General features: G+C 31.2%; 2 protein-coding genes across 2 annotated transcripts in view; both read left to right on the top strand.

Annotated features, from left to right (window-relative positions):
* Nucleotides 1–18,961, top strand: part of LOC122506379 — a 219,297-nt gene that overhangs the window by 52,214 nt on the left and 148,122 nt on the right. The window lies entirely within an intron of this gene.
* On the top strand, nucleotides 258–11,932 carry LOC122506375. The gene is made up of 6 exons (XM_043618510.1): nucleotides 258–352; nucleotides 499–644; nucleotides 751–859; nucleotides 5,197–5,349; nucleotides 9,141–9,307; nucleotides 11,878–11,932. The coding sequence occupies exons 2-6, from the start codon at nucleotides 535–537 to the stop codon at nucleotides 11,930–11,932; spliced, it is 594 nt and encodes a 197-aa protein (XP_043474445.1). The 5' UTR covers nucleotides 258–352; nucleotides 499–534.

Below are 18,961 nucleotides of genomic sequence, written 5' to 3'. Positions count from 1 at the left end.
GTCGAACAATCGAAGTTTTGCCATTAGCGAAAAAGTGAAAATTATTCTTTCTAATCAGGTTTGTTTGATATATTTAATTTCAACTAACGTACATAATTTCTTTAAATGCATTTTTAACTTAATACTCAAATAAAATTGAATGTCATAAAATTTTTAAAATTATTACTGTGAAAGATTTATAAATAAATAGTATAGTAAAATTTGAGAACATATATTGAGATTTAAAAATTAAAAAATAATAGTCTAATAGTCGATGAATTATTTTATTTAGAAGAAATTGTGGAACATTCTGACTACGATTCTAAACATGGAATTAAATGGTCAAATAAATACAATGGATTCATGGATGAAGGTAATAATTATATTGGAATAAATAACTTAATTTGAAAAATTGCTATGAGAGTAGATGCCTATAAAAGAAATCAATTTTATAAAATTTCTTTCCTTATAAAAATTAAAAAAAATTGAAATGTTTAAATTCTTTAAATAATATTTTAGACTTGGAACAAATGGAAGTGAGATATAAAAATAAAAATGCGGGATGCGAAGAAAAATCTAGAGGCAACAGGGGGAGGATCACCGATTCTAATCGAATATGATTATTTAGACAATCAAGTGATCACGCTTCTCTCCAATGATAAAAAGTTCAGTTTGGCACTCATATTCATTGTCTATTTACCTGCTTAAATATAGTTATGAGTTAAGAGGCTTTAAAATTAAAAAATTAAATTATTATTATTATTATTATAGTTGCGATTTGGTCCTTCCAAAACCGAAGCAATGGGAAGTTAAAGCTTTGAATCAATTAATGATAAATGAAAATTTAATTAAAAAGAACAGCTTGACGGAAGGCAAAAGAGTAAGTTAAACTTAAAAAAATGTTTTTCGAATATTTAAACATTTTAATTGAATGAACTTAACTAAAAATAAATTTTTAATATGTTTAATTTGAAGAAAATAATTATTAGGGAAAAAAGTATTAATTACACAGCCCCACAAAAAAAGAAAAGTACCCTGCGCGAAAGCCCACAGTACCATGCCCCTATGTATTTTGATGCGCTAAACACGAATCCGAAGTCAGATTTGCTCCATCACGTCAGGATTTTTTTCTAACCTCAAAAAACATGTCAGATTTTATGTAATTTATGTAAAATACAAAACTTTTTAAAAATTGATTAGATTTGTCTCAAACTTGTTTCTTGGGGGTTTTTAAGATCGCTGATTACGAATCTGCAGTCAGTTTTTAAAAATTCAAAATGGCGGATCCAATATGGCGGCCAAAATTTAAAAATTTGGTGGATTTTCACTTTACTTGGTATATAGGGGTTTTCGGGGTCGCTTATTACAGATTTGCAGTCAGATGTTAAAAATTCAATATGGCGGATCCAATATGGCGGTCATTTTTTTGAAAATTGATTTATTTTGCTTTAAAATGGGTACTCAGTGGTTTTTCGGATCACTGATAACAAATCTTCAATTAGATTTTGAAAAATCAATATGTCCGTTTGAAAATAATGTAATTTTTATTTATGTCTGTTTATGGTAACGGACTCGTTTAGCTTCGAAAGACCTGTGCAGTAGTTTTCTTTTTAAGTTTACTCTTCCTGGAACAATATCCCTTTTTAGCATCCAACAATAGTCAGCCATCATATTTACGTCCCATCTGCCTTGATATCTGCTCTCCATTTCATTAATATCTTGATGAAACCGTTCTCCCTGTTCCTCGCTGTAGTCTCCTTAATTTTTGGGAAAGTAACTCAGATGTGAATGTAGGAAATGGAGCTTCAAACTCATCAAGCATCCCAATTTTTGAAAGTTTTTGATCATACCATTCACTATTAGATCCCAATTCTCGCTCTTATGGTTGCCAAGAAAGTTTTCAATAACTCCCTTAAAACTAAGCCAAATGCAGCTTTCTCTTTTTTACTCATTACTGTGATAAATTTTTCATCTTTTACTAGTTTGCGAATTCGAGGCCCAACAAAAATTCCTTCCTTTAATTTAGCATCAGATATCTCTGGAAATTTTTGTTCCAGGTACTTGAAACATTTCCCTTCTTTATCTAAAGACTTTACAAACTGTTTCATTACCCCTAGTTTAATATGTAAAGGTGGTGGAATTACCTTTGTAGGATCAACTAGAGGTTTTTTTATTTAATATTTTTGGAACCTGGTGTAAAGGATGTTCTTTTGGTCTACTGATCTCTACTGTCCCACAAACATAATAAGCAAGGTGTTTTCGTAAAACCTGCTTGTTGGCCCAACATGATACTTATAATTTTAAAATCTCCACAAATTTGCCAATTGTGTTCTTTATATTTAATTTTCTCCAAAACTAATTTGACAGTTTCATAATCTTCCTTAAGTTCAGTGGAATGGGCTACGGGAATTGAAGCAAAAACATTAGTGTTATGAATTAGCACTGCCTTTAGACTTCTTTTAGAAGAGTCAATGAATAACGTCTAGTCTTATGTTGATCTTCATATATGTTTGGTTTCAATTCATTTATTAGTCCTTCGATGTCAGAACAATATACTAATGAAAGCTCATCGTCTTTTGTAAAATATTTCCGAAATTCCTTTTCTCTGTCACGATAAAAGTAAGCTGTGGTGCCTTTAGATAACAAATTTTTCTTTTTTAAAACTAAAGCTAGATATCTAGCTGCACATTCTATTTTTGCATTTTTCTATCTAGCTGATATTCTGCTCCATTTTTGGGTAATTTCAAATCTCTGATGAGGTTGCTAAGCTCTTCTTGCGTAAAGCCTTCTTTAATCTTTTCTTCCTGATAACCATCTGGAATATAAATATCATCATTGTCTTCTACAATATTACTAACCGCATTACTTATATCGGAAAGTACATACTCTAATGGTGAACTGTCGATTTCCATATTTGCAGAAGAAAGAGTTAAATGACTTAAAATTTCGGGTTTTTTCACAGATACTACACATGCGTAAATTATATTCTTTTCATTATTTATTATAGCCTTTTACATTGGTCATGCAAAAGTAGCAATCTTCTCGATTCAATGGTTTTTTCCACAATGTTGGTTTTTTAAACTTCAGGTGTTTATCCTCTTTCGTATCATTCCAACGAGTTAACATTGTGTAGCAGGAACTGCAGATTGTATTTGGAACCCATTTTTCATTCTGATTGACTATCTCAAAATCAAAACAATCTTTGTAAATTTGTTTAATGTTTTCATTGATTAATTTGCGATTTTTCGGGATATAAAATTGTCCGCATACGTAACAAAATACATCTGCTTTGCTGTCACATGTATGTTGTGAGGTTGACACTCCAAAAAGAACTTTTGAAGCGTTTGAAGTTTTTTTATTGTTTTGATTTTTGAAAGCCATGATATTTAGGAAAATGCCCGCACGCTAGGGATCCTGGTCCGATCGCAGGCGAGTCCACCGTCCTAGGGGTGATAACCCTCATACCTCCCTAGGCCTACGTATGAGAGCTTTCCGACTTTGAGGAGGACATTATCAACTCGTCGCCGGACACACTACGGTATCATCCTCACACCCTAACGTCCCCCTGCAAGGCAGCGCGCCTTCGCTGGCTTCGTTACTTCGATAGACAGGAAGCAAATCATTCTACACATCCCATTTCGGGGCAGTTGTCGTCGCCTACTACATCTATCGAAGCAGCAGGATTAATAGACCTTTTCATTTAAGGAATCTGTACTGCACAAGCGCGGAGTATATATATAACTTCCAACAAAGTTTCGAGCACTTTTTGTACAAAATGCACAGTTCCAATAGTGAAAAGTAATTAAAAAATATTACTAATAAATGTAGAAAAAAAATTAGCGTGTATTAAAAATGAGCAGTATCCCTGAGAAAAATAATCCACAAAGGAAAAAAATTGATGCAAAAAAAAAATATTGTTTTGGGAATTGCAAAAGTGATGCTCGTTGCAAGTCTTATTTGACTGAAAATTATTACTTTATTTCTTTCCCAAAACCGTTTAACATTTAGAAAATGAAATATTAGGAATGAAAATATTCGAAGTAATTGCAGAACTTGTCAAGTATATCGAAAATGAGACCTTTGGGTAAGGTTATGTTCATAACATAACATAACCTTATTTACATGTAAACAATATAGACTTTTTTACCCTTTAAACACTGACTTCGGCTTTATAACCATATTTTTAATTGACAGCTACAGTATTTTTCTCTACCTGTTCAAACATTAATTTAGATTCTGGAATATCATTTTCATCGAGTTTTTTATTTGAATTGTTATTAGCACAATATACATTCTGACACAAAGTTGCTCGAAAATTTTGAAATCGCGCCGTCTGTCATGGCGTAGCTTCAACTTCCGGTCTTAAATGAAAAGGTCTATATTGTGCCAAAACACAATGGAAATACAATACAGTATTATGTCCTAGCAGGCCTGCGTTCAAGAGAAAAGTATTCTGCAATTGTTGAATTGAACTTCCTCCAGAAATTATGCCTAATTCTCTAGAAATGTTCCTAGATGTCGTCTCGATAAATACATTTTAATTTAGGCATTCAGGTTACCAAGAATCTGCATTTCCTGCTGCATAAATGTTTACCAACAAACTTTTCGAAACTTTTAAATTCACCGACTCCCAAAATGCTTGCATATCAAGTCATATTGAACCAGTTGTTAGAAATTTTTAAAGTCTGATTTGAAATTTGTGATCAGCGATCCGAAAAACCAGTGAGTACCCATTTTAAAGCAAAAGAAATCAATTTTCGAAAAAATGACCGCCATATTGAATTTTTAAAATCTGACTGCAAATTTGTAATCAGCGACCCCGAAAACCCCTATATACCAAGTAAAGTGAAAATCCACCAAATTTTTAAATTTTGGCGGCCATATTGGATCCGCTATTTTGAATTTTTAAAAACTGACTGCAGATTCGTAATCAGCGATCTTAAAAACCCCCGAAAAACAAGTTTGAGAAAAATCTAATCAATTTTTAAAAAATTTTGTATTTTACATAAATTACATAAAATCTGACATGTTTTTTGAGGTTAGAAAAAAATCCTGACGTGATGGAGCAAATCTGACTTTGGATTCGTTTTCAGCGCATCAAAATACATAGGGGTATGGTACTGTGGACTTTCGCGCAGGGTACTTTTCTTTTTTTGTGGGGCTGTGTTATTATGCATTACATTAATAATCAAATTAAAATTATTTATTTCTTAACAGACTGTGAACCCTACTGAGCAAAATAAGATAAAAGAGACTAGAAAATGTAATAAGCCAGATGAGGTAGATGAGAAAATTAATGTATTAGAATCAGAAGATGAAGACGTAATTGTTATCGAAGATGATGGTAGGGAAAAATCTTTAAAGCTACAAGTATACAATGATAAAAATCAAAATAATTCTGATGATTTGAATTTATTGAAAGAATTTTAATTAACCTATAATCAACCAAGCCAATAAAAAAAACACCAACTGCTTTAAAACGAAGTAAATTTGTATTATTATTTTTAGAGTTGCGGAAAAAGTTTGAAACTAAGTAGAGTAAATAAATGTTTTTCGTGATATTTGATTATTTTTAGAATTTAAAGCTATTCGTTTCTGTAATTATTTTGTTCTTATAAATTATTATTCGGTAAATTAGACACGTAAATAAAACGCGTACTTCATTATTAATATCTATAGCTTCTGAATATGGTCGACGCAAGTAAGGTCGAATTCAAATTTTCTCGAAGTATAAAGTCTTAAAAAATTTTAAATTTTTGATATACCAAAAAAGCATAGCTTAAAAAAGGATCCGACATTAATTTTTGAACGTTTTCGAATTTCTAATTTTTATCCTTCACTGGTTAGAAAATTTACTATTGTTAAATAATTTTTCTTAGTGCATAAATCAATGTTGTTATTTACTTACTATTCTTATATAATTTACCTTAAAACGTTTAATGTTTTCTCATTTTCCAATTTATTAAGCTGAGTATCATACAATAAAAATTAAATGAAATCATCAGTATTATTTTTAAAGGTTTAAATTTTTGTTTTGTAGTTTTGTCATTTATATTATTGTTCTTTCCAATTATAACAAATCGATACTCATTCCCACTATGCCAAATATTTGACATGCATTCTAAGCTCTAAATGTATTAATAAATTTAATAAACGTTAAAGTTTCTTTTAAGTTTACTTGTTATCTATACATTTTCAAAAATAATAGTAAGTAGAGCAAAATGGTGTTCAGTTTTGTTTAGATTTCGATTGCAATTTTTATTTCCACATATAAATATTATAAAATGATAAGTTCCCTGCTTGATCACTAAAATTTGGCAAGAGGAAAACTTAATGATGGAAATGATTATAAGAAGAAGATGGTGATAATCTCAAACAAGAAGAAATAACTAAAAACGATTTAAAATTAAATTCGAAAATTATTTTGCATTTATATCAATTTTCTTATTCTTACTACTTTTTTATTATTTATTACTATTATCATTATTACTACTATTATTTATTGTTGTTTTCATTGAGTCATTATGTATTTTTATTATTTTTTATTTATTGAATTAATCATGTAAATGATTCTAACAAAAAAATGGTGATTTAACCAATTTTGGAATTGAAAGGAGTAATTGAAAATTATTTGAAAATATAGTTAAAAAAAAAATCCCTGGTAGATTTGTTACGACCCGAGCTAAGGTTTAGATTAGTTTACTAATTTATTAGTAAAATAGAGACAAGTTGCTGATTAGTCAAGTTGGTAAGACCTGACGTTTATTTTTAGTGTGGATTCGTTTTGACTTTAAAAGAACTACGGGTCCTCGTTAAATAATGTATACATATTCCTTTTTATGTGATTGTTTATTTATAATGTTTAGTTTAAACAATTACAGTTACTTACAATTTTTGAGATTTTGTTGATGATGAGATTACAATAATGTGACTACAACCAGGCTTGCGTCACCGTAGTACAAGTAGTATGTAGTTATAAGTTTTTAGTTCGTATTTTAGCACTTTTAGCACTAAAACGACTATTTCGATAGCTCTTTTCACAAACTCTAATTGTTCTTTCTGACACTGTACCTTGATACCAAAAGAAAACTTATCTTCTTAGTAATCGGAAAGAACTTGCACTAATTTTATTAAATTAGAAAGAGAATAGTAAAATTGAACTATTATACGACGAAAGTAATTATATAAATTAAGAATAGTGCCAGTTATTTCCTTACAGAAAACAAATATTCTTTTGATGTTTAACACTGATTCTAAAACTCAATATTACAATCGAAGGGCCGACTCGACGATACCGTTCGGGCAGAAACACACCGGAGTATTTGACATTTGACTGTAGAAAACAGGGGTTTATATTTAATAAACCCCTAGATAATAGTCTACTTGACTGGGGATGAGACGGTTAAAAGGCACGTATCCGTGCTAAAATGTATAAAGCACGTACTCTTGCTAAAATGTATAAAGAACGTACCCTTGCTAAAATGTATAAAACACGTATGAGTTGGATCATTTTTCTTATATGTGAATTATTCGATCTTAAGTAATGTGACACTCGCTTTTTACAACAATTTACTACAATTTTTATATAATTAGTCATCTTTTCATATATTCATTCTTATAATTTTAAATCTAAGACTCTAGTGTCTAAATTAAGAACTTTCTTATGCTTGCACTACTTATCATCGTTTATGATAAGCAAGCGACAACCGATTAGTTACCACGAGTGCAGATAATGAACCGACCGTCGCCCACTTATCACACAAGTCTAGATCACGTTCGATTTTAATTTCAATTGTCGTAGATGATAACTCTTTTACGCAAGTTTACTAGTTTATCGTGCAGGGTTTCTTCGCTTGTTATATGTGTATATACATATATACACATATATATTGTTTATATGTCTTGTGTTAGATTTTTATTATATTTATTTTAACTACATATATATATATATATATATATATGCATACATATACACACACGCAAACATATACACATGTTTTATTTGTCATTATTATATTATTTATTATTATTGGTTTTGTCTTTAATAAGAAGTTATATCTGGGGATGTAACAGTCCTCCCCCCTTAAAACAATTATCGCCCCGATAATTCGCTAGCCTAAAATTTTTAATTAATTAATTTATTTTTTTATTGATGTTAACAATAATTTCTAAATTTGTACAAATAATGACATATTCATAAATAGAGTATACTATTTTTATGTTTATAATATAATTGGAAATGTGCTTGTGTAGTGCTTATTCTAGATACGTGTTGTGTAATTTATCTGTTCTTCTGAGGTAAGTGGTTTGTGATCCTTCATGAACTTTGTCTTCTTTCTCCTAGATGTTGGCGAAAATTTTTTTTTTTATTTGTCACGTAGTCACAATGCTTAAATGATTCTCTAAGGGATATTCAGTTTAGTTTATACTGGTTGTTGTAATGGAGAGTGAGTATTCTTCTTCAGCCTCTACGATTATTTACGAAGATCGTCGACAGGAAATCGTTTCTTCTACTATGGAGAGTGCAGCTTGTTCTTCTGGTGAGCATTACCCATTTGTTAATGTAACTGTGAGGTTGTTAAAAATTTTTTTTTTTTTAAAATGGACACTGAAAATGATATTGATTTGGGTGATAATTATCTTTCTGAATTCGTACATAGTGAATCCGTTCAAAATTTTGATTTATCTTTATTAGAATTTAATCAAAGTCAAACAGAACCAGTTAATAGTCAATTAACAAAGTTGACAGGGATTTTGTTTAGACTTCGTCGTGTTGAAGAGCGACTGGGGTTATTTTATTTTGCATTTTGGAAAGTAAAATTAAATAGTGCCGTGCAGACTTTGGTCACTTTGTGTAACGACAGATTTCAGTGGGAGGTATCGGACAAAGATTTTGAAGTCGTCCAGCCCTTAGATAACCGACGGGCGGGTGCTTTAATTAAAGTGTCGTCGATTGATTTAAGAAACTTGATTTTAAACAATAAGCAATTGTTTTTACGTGAAGGGTTTAACGTGGATCACGAATGATCGATTTATTTTATTGTTTAAAATACTGTTGTTGTTTTGTAGGGGAAAATAGGAGAATTCCAGACAACTCTAGTTTGCAGGAGTTTTTAAACAAAATTATGATGTCAACTGTTTCTATTATTCACGATCTGCAGTTGAGTCATGGTGTGAGTCGTCGGGAGGAAATTGAGAGTAACACCAAAGGAAAGAGAGGTCGTCCACGGAAAAATTCAAACTATATTTCTATTCCGGATATGAAGGCAATAAGAAAATATCAATTGCAACGATTCAGAACTGCTTCTATTCGTGAAGCTCGAGAAATGTATGGCACAAATTTTGGAATTCATGGAAACTATTAATAATTCTGATGTAGGGTCTTCTTTTATGTCTCAGTTTCCTGATGTCGAAAGGTGAGTTATTCCTTCTTGTTTACATAGAATTTATTTCGTTATTGTTATGTCAATTTGTTTTAATTCTACTATCATTGTTTTAGTGATGATGATGCTGGTTCAACTTCTTGTACTTGCGGGCTGATGCCACAACACTGTCTGTGTTCGATGCTTGTTTTAAAAAATTTTGTTAAGAATGAAGAAGCTGATTTGGAGTAGTTCGACTCAGTTGGCTTATTTTTCAATTACGTATTCAAAATTTTTAAGTATATACAATTATTCATTTGTATGTGTACCTATGTGACAATGTATATGATTGTATTACAATTTTTAATATAGTGTTTATTATGTCATTCCCTAATTTATTGCCCATTTAAATTATTGTTTTAACACAATTTTTTAATAAACAAAAATATTGATAAATATGTTTTTATTTATTTATTTATTTTATTTTTATTAAAAATTTTTTAATAATTAAATTTGAATGAAAACGAATTGCATGGTTATAAATTGCTATTTTAGTGACGCATGCTGTAACATTCTGTAAGTCATTTTTATGTTGAAACCATGGAGTAGTATAAGGAGACGAACGCCTGTGATGAATCCGCGTCAAACGTGGCCGCATTTTTCATAACAGTGATTCCTCTAGGCTCACTTACATCGATAGAAGAGCCTCTCGCGGAGGAGAAGATCATTATATTTAAAAACAAAATAAGACATGACATAACCTCTAATTTTGTTTATAAAAGTGATTGTTAGTTCAGTGAAGCATGTAAAAAATAAATTGTGAGTGAAAATGCCTGCTGCTGTCTGTGTAGTGAAAAATTGCAATTCTTCTCTCTTAATTATAGAGGGAATTTTAGTAACAATTAAGTTATGTATATAAACATTACTAATCGCAACAATTCTCACATATACTTACTTATTTATCTCTTTTCACTTCCAACCGAGCACTTTCAAAATTAATATTGAATAAATAATAATATATTATAATTATAAGATAATTATTAATGATAATTGTCAACTATTTCCAAACAACACTAACCTATAAAAATACCAACTGCACTGTACAATAACAATTAGCAGACGATTATTAGTGACATTTTTCCCCGTTGGGGGCGCTTCTATCGATGTAAGTGAGCCCAGAGGAAACACGGTAATGAAAAGTGCGGCCACTTTGCGTGAGTGGCGTTCGGTCTCCTTATACTACTCCATGGTTGAAACGAGGCTTAATAATTTCAATCTAAACATTGCGCTTGACAAGGTATCGATTTAGACAGGTTTTCAATAGTTACATACTTTAGTTTGAATATGTGGCGCTAAAATCGCATTAGGCTGTGTTCATGAGTCGAATGCGTGGCTGCGTGAGAGTGTCATTATATGCAAGACAAAGAGAGTTGAATAGCACGCATTGTATGGTTTCTCGCGCTAGAAGGATCGATAGTTACGTTCGATAAACGGATGACATCAAGACTGTTGTTATTGGTATTTTGCTGTGAATGGAAAATGTATGTTTGTAGATTTTTGAAATTATTGCAGGTAGTCCTTCTTCCTTGAGCTTCCAATATATTCAGTGGTCGAATTATATATGAGAAGGATTATTCGATCGACGTCTCCTCATCGATATTACCTTATAGCAAATGTATAAGTTTTTTATAACTATTATTGCTAATAATAATAGTAGTAACTTAAAGGCGACAGAAATGTAGTCCATTGCTTCGGAAATAGATCCAAGGATTGGAATATTCATCTGTGGAAATAAATTTAGTTAATATTTTATTTTCGAATTAAGAACTATGAATAGGGAATTTTGATTTTTAGTTTTCTAGGAAATTTCAATTGTTTATGGTTACAATTGATTTAAGAGTATTTATTTGTTGATTATATTGGATTTAATATTAATTATTGTTGTAATATTAATTAATTAACTGGTTTATAATAATGAGTTTAAATATTTAGTATTGAATATACATACAACTGAACAAGGATCTCGAGTGATATATCGATCGATATCCGTTGTTATGTTAATAATGTTTTTATAGAATTAAATTAATTAATTGTATTATTTATTAATTAGAGGTTTGTTTGTTTATAATAAAATATAATTCTCATGAATTTGACTTTAATTTGATGTATTTTATTATTTTTGTTAATGCTTGTATCGATGTAAGTATCGATTGATATCTCGATGTGCGATAGTATAAGGTTATTTTTATTTTGGTTATTTTATGAATTTTGTTTTTTTTAATATTCTTTCTTTTATGTATTTTTTGTTATTAATTGTTATTGTTATATTAATTAAATGGTTTTTAATAGTTATTTTTATTATTTTATGCTATCTATACATACAACTGTACAAGAATGCCGATCGATACTTGTTATAATATTGTTAACAGTTTGGATATAATTAAATTAATTAATTATATTCTATTTGTTAAATAGTAATTGCTTTAATTATATTCATGATTTTGCATGTAATTTAATGTATTTGTCCTTTCTGTAGAGCATATATCGATGTTGTTATCGATCGATATATCGAAGTGCGATATGACGTATAAAGGTTGTTTTTACCTTTATTGAGTTAGTAATTTATAATGAATTTGGTTTTTATATTATTTATTTCTGATTTTAATATAAAATTTGTTAATTATTAATATTTTGTTAAATTAATTTTTTGAGAAAATTTTTAAAGTAAAGAGGAAAGAAGAAGGCGACCACCAAGTCCCCTTCCTTCGTTTTCTCTCGTCTTTCTTTTAATAATTTTATTTTTATTTATTTATTCATTTAATCAATACATCATAGTTTTTATTTGTTTATAATAATATGAGTATAGTGTTATTATTTATTTTTATTTAGATATATATGTATATATGTTTTTGATTATTTGTTATATAGTATTAAAATTATTTGCCATTCTTTATTATAATTTTTTTTTGTTAATTGAAAAAGGCTTCTGGAGAATCCCAGTTTTCAATATTACTTTGTGTGTTAGTTTGAGTTTCAATTGACATTCCAATTGGTGTTTCGATTGGTTTTCCTGGGATTTCCCAAAAGTCTAATTTGGTAGTGTCTCTGATTGATTGGGGAATCAATCTTTTATTTCTTAGTGGGCGAAAGCAATTATTTTTAATATGTCCTCTCATGTAGCAAATTTCGCAACAATTGGTCCATTTATATAATTTTATTTTTAATTGTGTGGGTTCTTCTTGGATCATTACATAAGTTACACCTTTATAATCGGCTTGCTTTTCTTCCTCACTAAAATGATAAGTTTTGTCTAATAATTTTAATAATTTTCTAGCTGTGGTATGCTCTCCATCTTTAATTTTTCTTTCATCTCTACTTCTAGCTATGAATATGTTATCATGGGTTAAGTCTTTAACGATGCATTTTATCTCATATTTTCTATCATTTGGGGGGTCTGTTACTTGTTCTACAGTGAATTTAGGTTTAGTTAAGTTGTATTCAGCTGTAAGTTCTTCTAGAATCCCTTTTGGAAATTCTATAGAGTCAATGTTTCTTTTTGGGAATACATTAATAACGATGAGTTCTCCGTTTAAAGAAGGTGTTCTGAGTACCATTTCCGCCATCTATAATACAGAAAATAATGTTATTATTTTTATTCATAAGCAAGTTTTAACTTATCTATATGTTTTTGAAACCTTTGACCTTCATTTGTAATTAAAATTGCGGTATGCTTGTCTAAGAGGTCCACAATTTCGTATGGTCCATGGTAATATGGTTCGAATTTGTTTTTCTTAACTTCTCTTAGGACGTAAGCCTTATATTAAGCCTCCTATTTTTCCTAGAAAGGGTTTTACCTTTTTGTCGTAGTTTTGTTTGGACTTAATTTTTGACTGCATAAGGTTTTTCGCGGCCAATGTTTTTATTTCTGTCAGCCTTGATATTAATTCTATTAAGTATGAACCGTAAGTTTCGAGTTTTTCTTCTGAAGGAAATGAAGTAGGGGTTCTTGCTGTTTTCCCGAAAATTAATTCGAAAGGAGTGAAATTTGTTGCTTCATGAACAGATGTGTTATAAGCAAACATACAAAAGGGTAGTAATTTGTCTTAATCGTCGTAGTTTTCAGAATATTGTTTTAGAAAATCTACAAGAACTATGTGGCTTCTTTCTAAGCTGCCGTTTGTTTGAGGTCTGTATCCTGAAGTTGTAACTTGTTGAACTCCAAAGATCTTAGATAGTTTTCTCATAAGTTTACTTATGAATCCTTCTCCTTTATCAGTTAAAATTGTTTTAGGAGCTCCGTATTTGGAGTATAATTCTGTAGCTACAGCATGTGCTATTGTTGTAGTTGAAACATCAGGGATTGCTACTGCAATACAATATTATGATAAATGGTCTTGCATGGTAAGTATATGGCAATTACCATCAGGAGTCGTAAGAAGTTTTCCTACTGTATCCAAGGATAAGTATCCTTATCAAATTATTATTATTATTATTACTTTATCAAAGGCTTCCAGTGGAGTGTCCTTAATTAGCATTGGATCTCTTGTTTTTACTCGAACAAGTTTTTGTTCTTGGCAAGTTGGACATTTTCTTATGAATTCAGTTACTTGGTCCTTGAGACCAGTCCAGAAGAACTTTTCACGTATTCTTCGATAGGTTTTTGTGACTCCTTTATCTCTAGGTGTTACTTCTTTTTCCGTTAACCAATCTTCGTGTTGAGCCATCGATTCATCAAATTGGGCTATTGATTTTTCTAATTCTTTTGCTATTTCTTTCCTTGTTTTTGGAATTTGTTGTTCTTCTTCTTCTTCTTCTAAACTATCTTCGCTTCCACTTAAAGGTGGGCTAACTATTTTCACTACTTCTTTACTTGTTGTTGGTTCTGTAATAAATTCATATTGTTCGAAAGGTGCAGTAGGGGGTGCGCTTTTTGGTGCATATGGATCATAAAGAGGTGTAGGTGTGACCAAAGTAGGTAGGACACTTGTGCTCTTTTTACGTATAGGTGGTTGTTCTCTTACATCGGAATCAGAGCTTGAGGATGCATCTTCCGTGAATTTTGTTTTCAAAGGGCGGGGTTGTAGTTTATTTCGTTGAGCGACGCGTTGTCCAATTGTGCTTTTCTCTAATAATTTTGTATTTGTGGCTATTTTCTTTGTAGGTTTCATAATGCTTTTAATTTTTGTTGGTTGTTTGAGAGTTCTTTCTTTTTGTGTTGAAGTACTAGCATCTCCAGAACTTGTGGATGGAGCTGCAGGTTTAGGATTTGTAGATTGTCTTGTGTTTACAAGGATTCGTGCCTGTTCTTTTGTATTTGATTCTTCTATTGTAGTTTTAATGGGATATCTTGATAGGGCGTCTGCATTATGATTTAATTTTCCTGGTTTGTACTTATATTCGTACTCGTAATCTCGTAGTTTCAATCTCCATCGAACTAATCGTTGTCCCGGATCTTTAATTGAATTAATCCATTTTAGTGGTTCATGATCACTAACCAATGTAAACTTTTTGCCGTAAATATATGGTCTAAAATGATTAACTGCATAAAGAACAGCTAAACATTCTTTTTTGGTGGTAGAATAATTCTGTTCAGGTGCATTTAGTACTCGTGAAAGGTATGCTATAGGTAGATCAATTCTATCCTTATCTTGACTAAGAACGGCACCTATTGCGAAATCTGATGGATCTGTTGTTATTGTGAACATTTTGTTGTAATCAGGATATTGAAGTATAGGGCTCTTACATAACATTAATCTAAGTTCCTTAAAACTTTTATCTTTTTCTGGTCCCCATTCAAATTTTACATTCTTTTTCAATAGATTTGAAAGAGGTTTTGCCTTTGCTGAGAAGTCTTTTATGAATCTTCGATAATAACCCGCAAGACCTAGAAATTGTTTTACATTTCTGGGTGTCTTTGGTGTAGGAAATTGTTCTACTGCTTCTATCTTTTTAGGATTGGGCTTTACACCATCGCTACTAATTATGTGTCCCAAATATGCTACTTCTCTACATAGGAATTCGCATTTTTCAGGTTGTAATGTTAAATTTGCGCCTTTTAATCTTTCTAATAATCGTTTTACTTTTGTACCATGTTCTTTTAAAGTTTCTGCGTAAATTACTATGTCATCTAGGTAAACAAATAGTTCTACACCTTGTAGTCTGAGTAAGACTTGGTCCATTAATCTTTGAAATGTTGCTGGTGAATTTTTTAATCCCATCGGCATTCGTACGTATTAGTAATGTCTGTGTACTGTTGAAAATGCTGTTTTCTGTCTATCTTCAGGATCTAGTTCTATTTGATGGAATCCACTTGCTAAATCAAAAACTGAGAAATACTGAGCTTGGCCCAAGGAATCGATTACACTTGTAATATGAGGCAAGGGGTAAAAGTCACCAACTGTTTTATCATTAAGGGCTCTGAAATCTATGACTATTCTTCATTTTTTATTTCCCGTAGCATCGATTTTCTTGGGTATGATCAGTAATGGTGAATTGTAAGGTGACGCAGAAAGTTTTATTGCTCCTTCTGAATTCATTCGATCGATGACCTTGTCTATTTCTTCTTTTTGGGCAGGAGAAAATCTATAAGGTCTGGTATGGATTGGAATTTCGTCTACGGTTATAATTTTGTGTTGTACTTTATTGGTTGGTTTTAAAGGTTCTCCTGTTAAGTGAAAACTTTCAGGAAACTCTCTTACTATGTCTTTGACATGTTCTTGTTCTTCCGCGTTTAAATGATCTAATCTTAGATTATCAATAATAGCCGCAATGCGATCTATTGGTTCTTCATATTCTTCATCTGATGAGTCTTCATCTATTTCTTCGCCTGGTAATGGATAATATTCAAAAGGTATGAGCTCTTGGGGTGGAACATCTATTTCCACGTCCTCTACTGTGGTATTTATTGCAAAAATGTGGCACAATCCATTATTGTTGCTTACTATACCTTCTCCTATTATTAGACTTTCTTCTGTTTTTATTAATGGTAAGTAACCTTCCTTTACCTCTTTATTTGATACTTCTATTGGTATTACTTGTCGGTCTCTGCCTTTGATAGTTAATCCTCTTCTTTTGTTTTCTTTATTTTCCACTAAATTTTCTCTGCACATGATAGATTCAACGTCTTGAAAAAATATGGGATTTATTGGATTTGTGTGAGTAACAATAGAATTATGCCAAAAGGAAATTTCGGCCTTTTCTTGTCCTATTTATTCTCGTCCTAATATGCCATCAGAATGTAAAGGAAATTCCGAAGACACTACTTGAAAGGTAATAGGTTTTTTATTTACATTAACTTGAACTGTTCCAAGTGTGGGTATTTTTACAGGGGCTATTCCTTTAAGTTGAATGGCTTCGTTTATTGTTACGTTCAATTCTGGTTGTAAAATATCCAACTTTATTAAATTTACGTCGGCACCAGTGTCTACTAATAGTGATGCCTTTGAATTTAAGAAATCTGGGGATTTTAAAATTATTACTGGGGATTCTTTGCTGCATTGTGCTTGCAGGATTGTTCTTGTTTTTGTAGTATCCTTACAGTTGCTTGACGCTCTTGTTTTTCCTGACTCGTCGTCGCGTCTGTCCGTCGAGCTGGATAAGAGTTTAAATGTTTTTCATTAGAAGGGGCTGGTGATTGAGCGCGTGGGGGCGTTTTAGAGCCTCCATATGAGTTATTGCTATGTCCATCCAATCTTTGTGGTTGTTGATAAAAATGATAAGGATTATAAGGCATGAAAGGTGGTTGATTAATTTAAGTAGGATAATAAGGATAGGGTGGGTAAAATCCAGCAATTGGTTGTTGAGGTTGAGGTAAGACCTGTTTTTTTAAAATGCCTATAGGAGTATGAGAACGTGGTTTCATAGGTTCATCTTCAGAGTTGAAACGTACTCTAGGGCTGGGACTCCTATTTCTTACCTCAAAATTAGTGTTATAATTTTTATTTTCGCTCGGCTGCTGATACCTTGAGACATGATAAGCATGATTGTAGTTATCTGTTTGATGTTGGTGTCTAATTTCGTATTGTAATGCGATGTCTACCGCATCACTCAATTTGTCGCTTTTACGAGCTTCTATTAAGCTAGAAATTGCATCAGGAACACCGTTAATGAAGGCTTCTAAAGCACAATCGTCTAAAGGTTCTAACATGTTTTTCATTTTCGTTTCTCCGTATGAACTAAGTAATGCAGCCTTTGCTCCGGCTACTAAAAGTGTTAATCTATCGTAAAATTCGCTTATACTCTTACCTCGGGTCATACGAATCGTGGATATCTCATGAAGGTACCATACATAAGATTTTTAGGGGCATATCTTTGTTTCAAATGTTTAACAAGGTCGTCAAGGGTTTCAAAAGTCTTACCATAAGTGCTATCACGTGCAGCACCTCTTAATTTAGATAATACCAATTTAACATATTGTTTATCGCAATTAATAGGGATAGAAGATTCTCCATTCTTTACATCTTCGAGAAAATCTCTTAAAGGCATGTTTTTACCATCATAAAGAGGAATATGTATAGTTCCTTGTTGTAGTGCAAAACATTCCGCCATGGTAGTAACCATGGGGTCATTAGTATCAGATTCGTTATCGTCAGGCATTTTGCTTATTTGATTACCGATTTTCATAAACGTATAATAAATTTACTTTAATAAAATTCGTTAATAATGTCGAAATTAAAAGGTATTCCTAAAATTCCGGTTATATCTGTGAACCCTGTATAATTAATGGAATGAAATTCTAGAACTGTATGATTAACGCAAACCTTAGTTTTCCCAAAGGTTTTTATTGTACCTTCCCTTAGTGAAAGAGTTTTAGTATAATCAATACCCAAGTAAGAATTTAATTCCTTGTTTTTAATTAAGTTTATTGGTAATGATGAGTCGATAATGAATTTCGCTTCGAATTCTTTAAAGAATCTTGATTTTAATAATATAAGTGGGTACAAATTATTGTATCTTTCTATAAAATAGAAATATGAACTCATGAGGGGTTAGATGTGGATGGCGCTTAAAGAATTAAGCCTAATAAGTGTAGTTGTTTCCGCGGTATGGGCGTCTGACTTGACGCGGCTCGAACTACTGCGAGTACACCGCGCGCGAAGTCAATGAGTAGTTAAAGTCAATAATATATGTTTTCGCGCTATATTTGAATTTAATGCTTCTTAATATTTTGCCTTTTATTAAATTTTTGAAGTTTTAGTTAATTATTATCACGAATGAATTTTAACAAAACGGTTTTTTATTATGATTTCAAAATTATAGTCAGTTATAATTAGTAAAATTCACGTGTTCTAATTTTGATTTTCTTTAACCTTGACTAATATTGATGGACTTTGAGCTATCGCTTTAAGACTATCTAGGATTATTTTTCTTTTTGTGTCTTGAGTCCAGCTCTCGTTTTGATAAAATATTTTGTCTTGAAAATAACTAAATTGACAAAATTGATCAAGACTGGGAGCTCCTAAAACTGCAATAATGTTAGTATCGCTTTGATAATTCACCACTTCGAAGTTAATTCGGACTTCGCCAATTATTTCTTTTTCATTAGTATATAAGTTTATTACTTTTATAGGTAAGTTAACTTTACCAATAGTTTGAATTTCGTTATTGAAAAGTGAATAAGT

The sequence above is a fragment of the Leptopilina heterotoma genome, unplaced genomic scaffold, assembly GCF_015476425.1.
Source record: "Leptopilina heterotoma isolate Lh14 unplaced genomic scaffold, ASM1547642v1 Lhet_413, whole genome shotgun sequence".
NCBI lineage: Eukaryota > Metazoa > Arthropoda > Insecta > Hymenoptera > Figitidae > Leptopilina > Leptopilina heterotoma.
The sequence above is the reverse complement of the archived record's forward strand: the minus strand, read 5'-3'. Positions and strand labels throughout refer to the sequence as shown.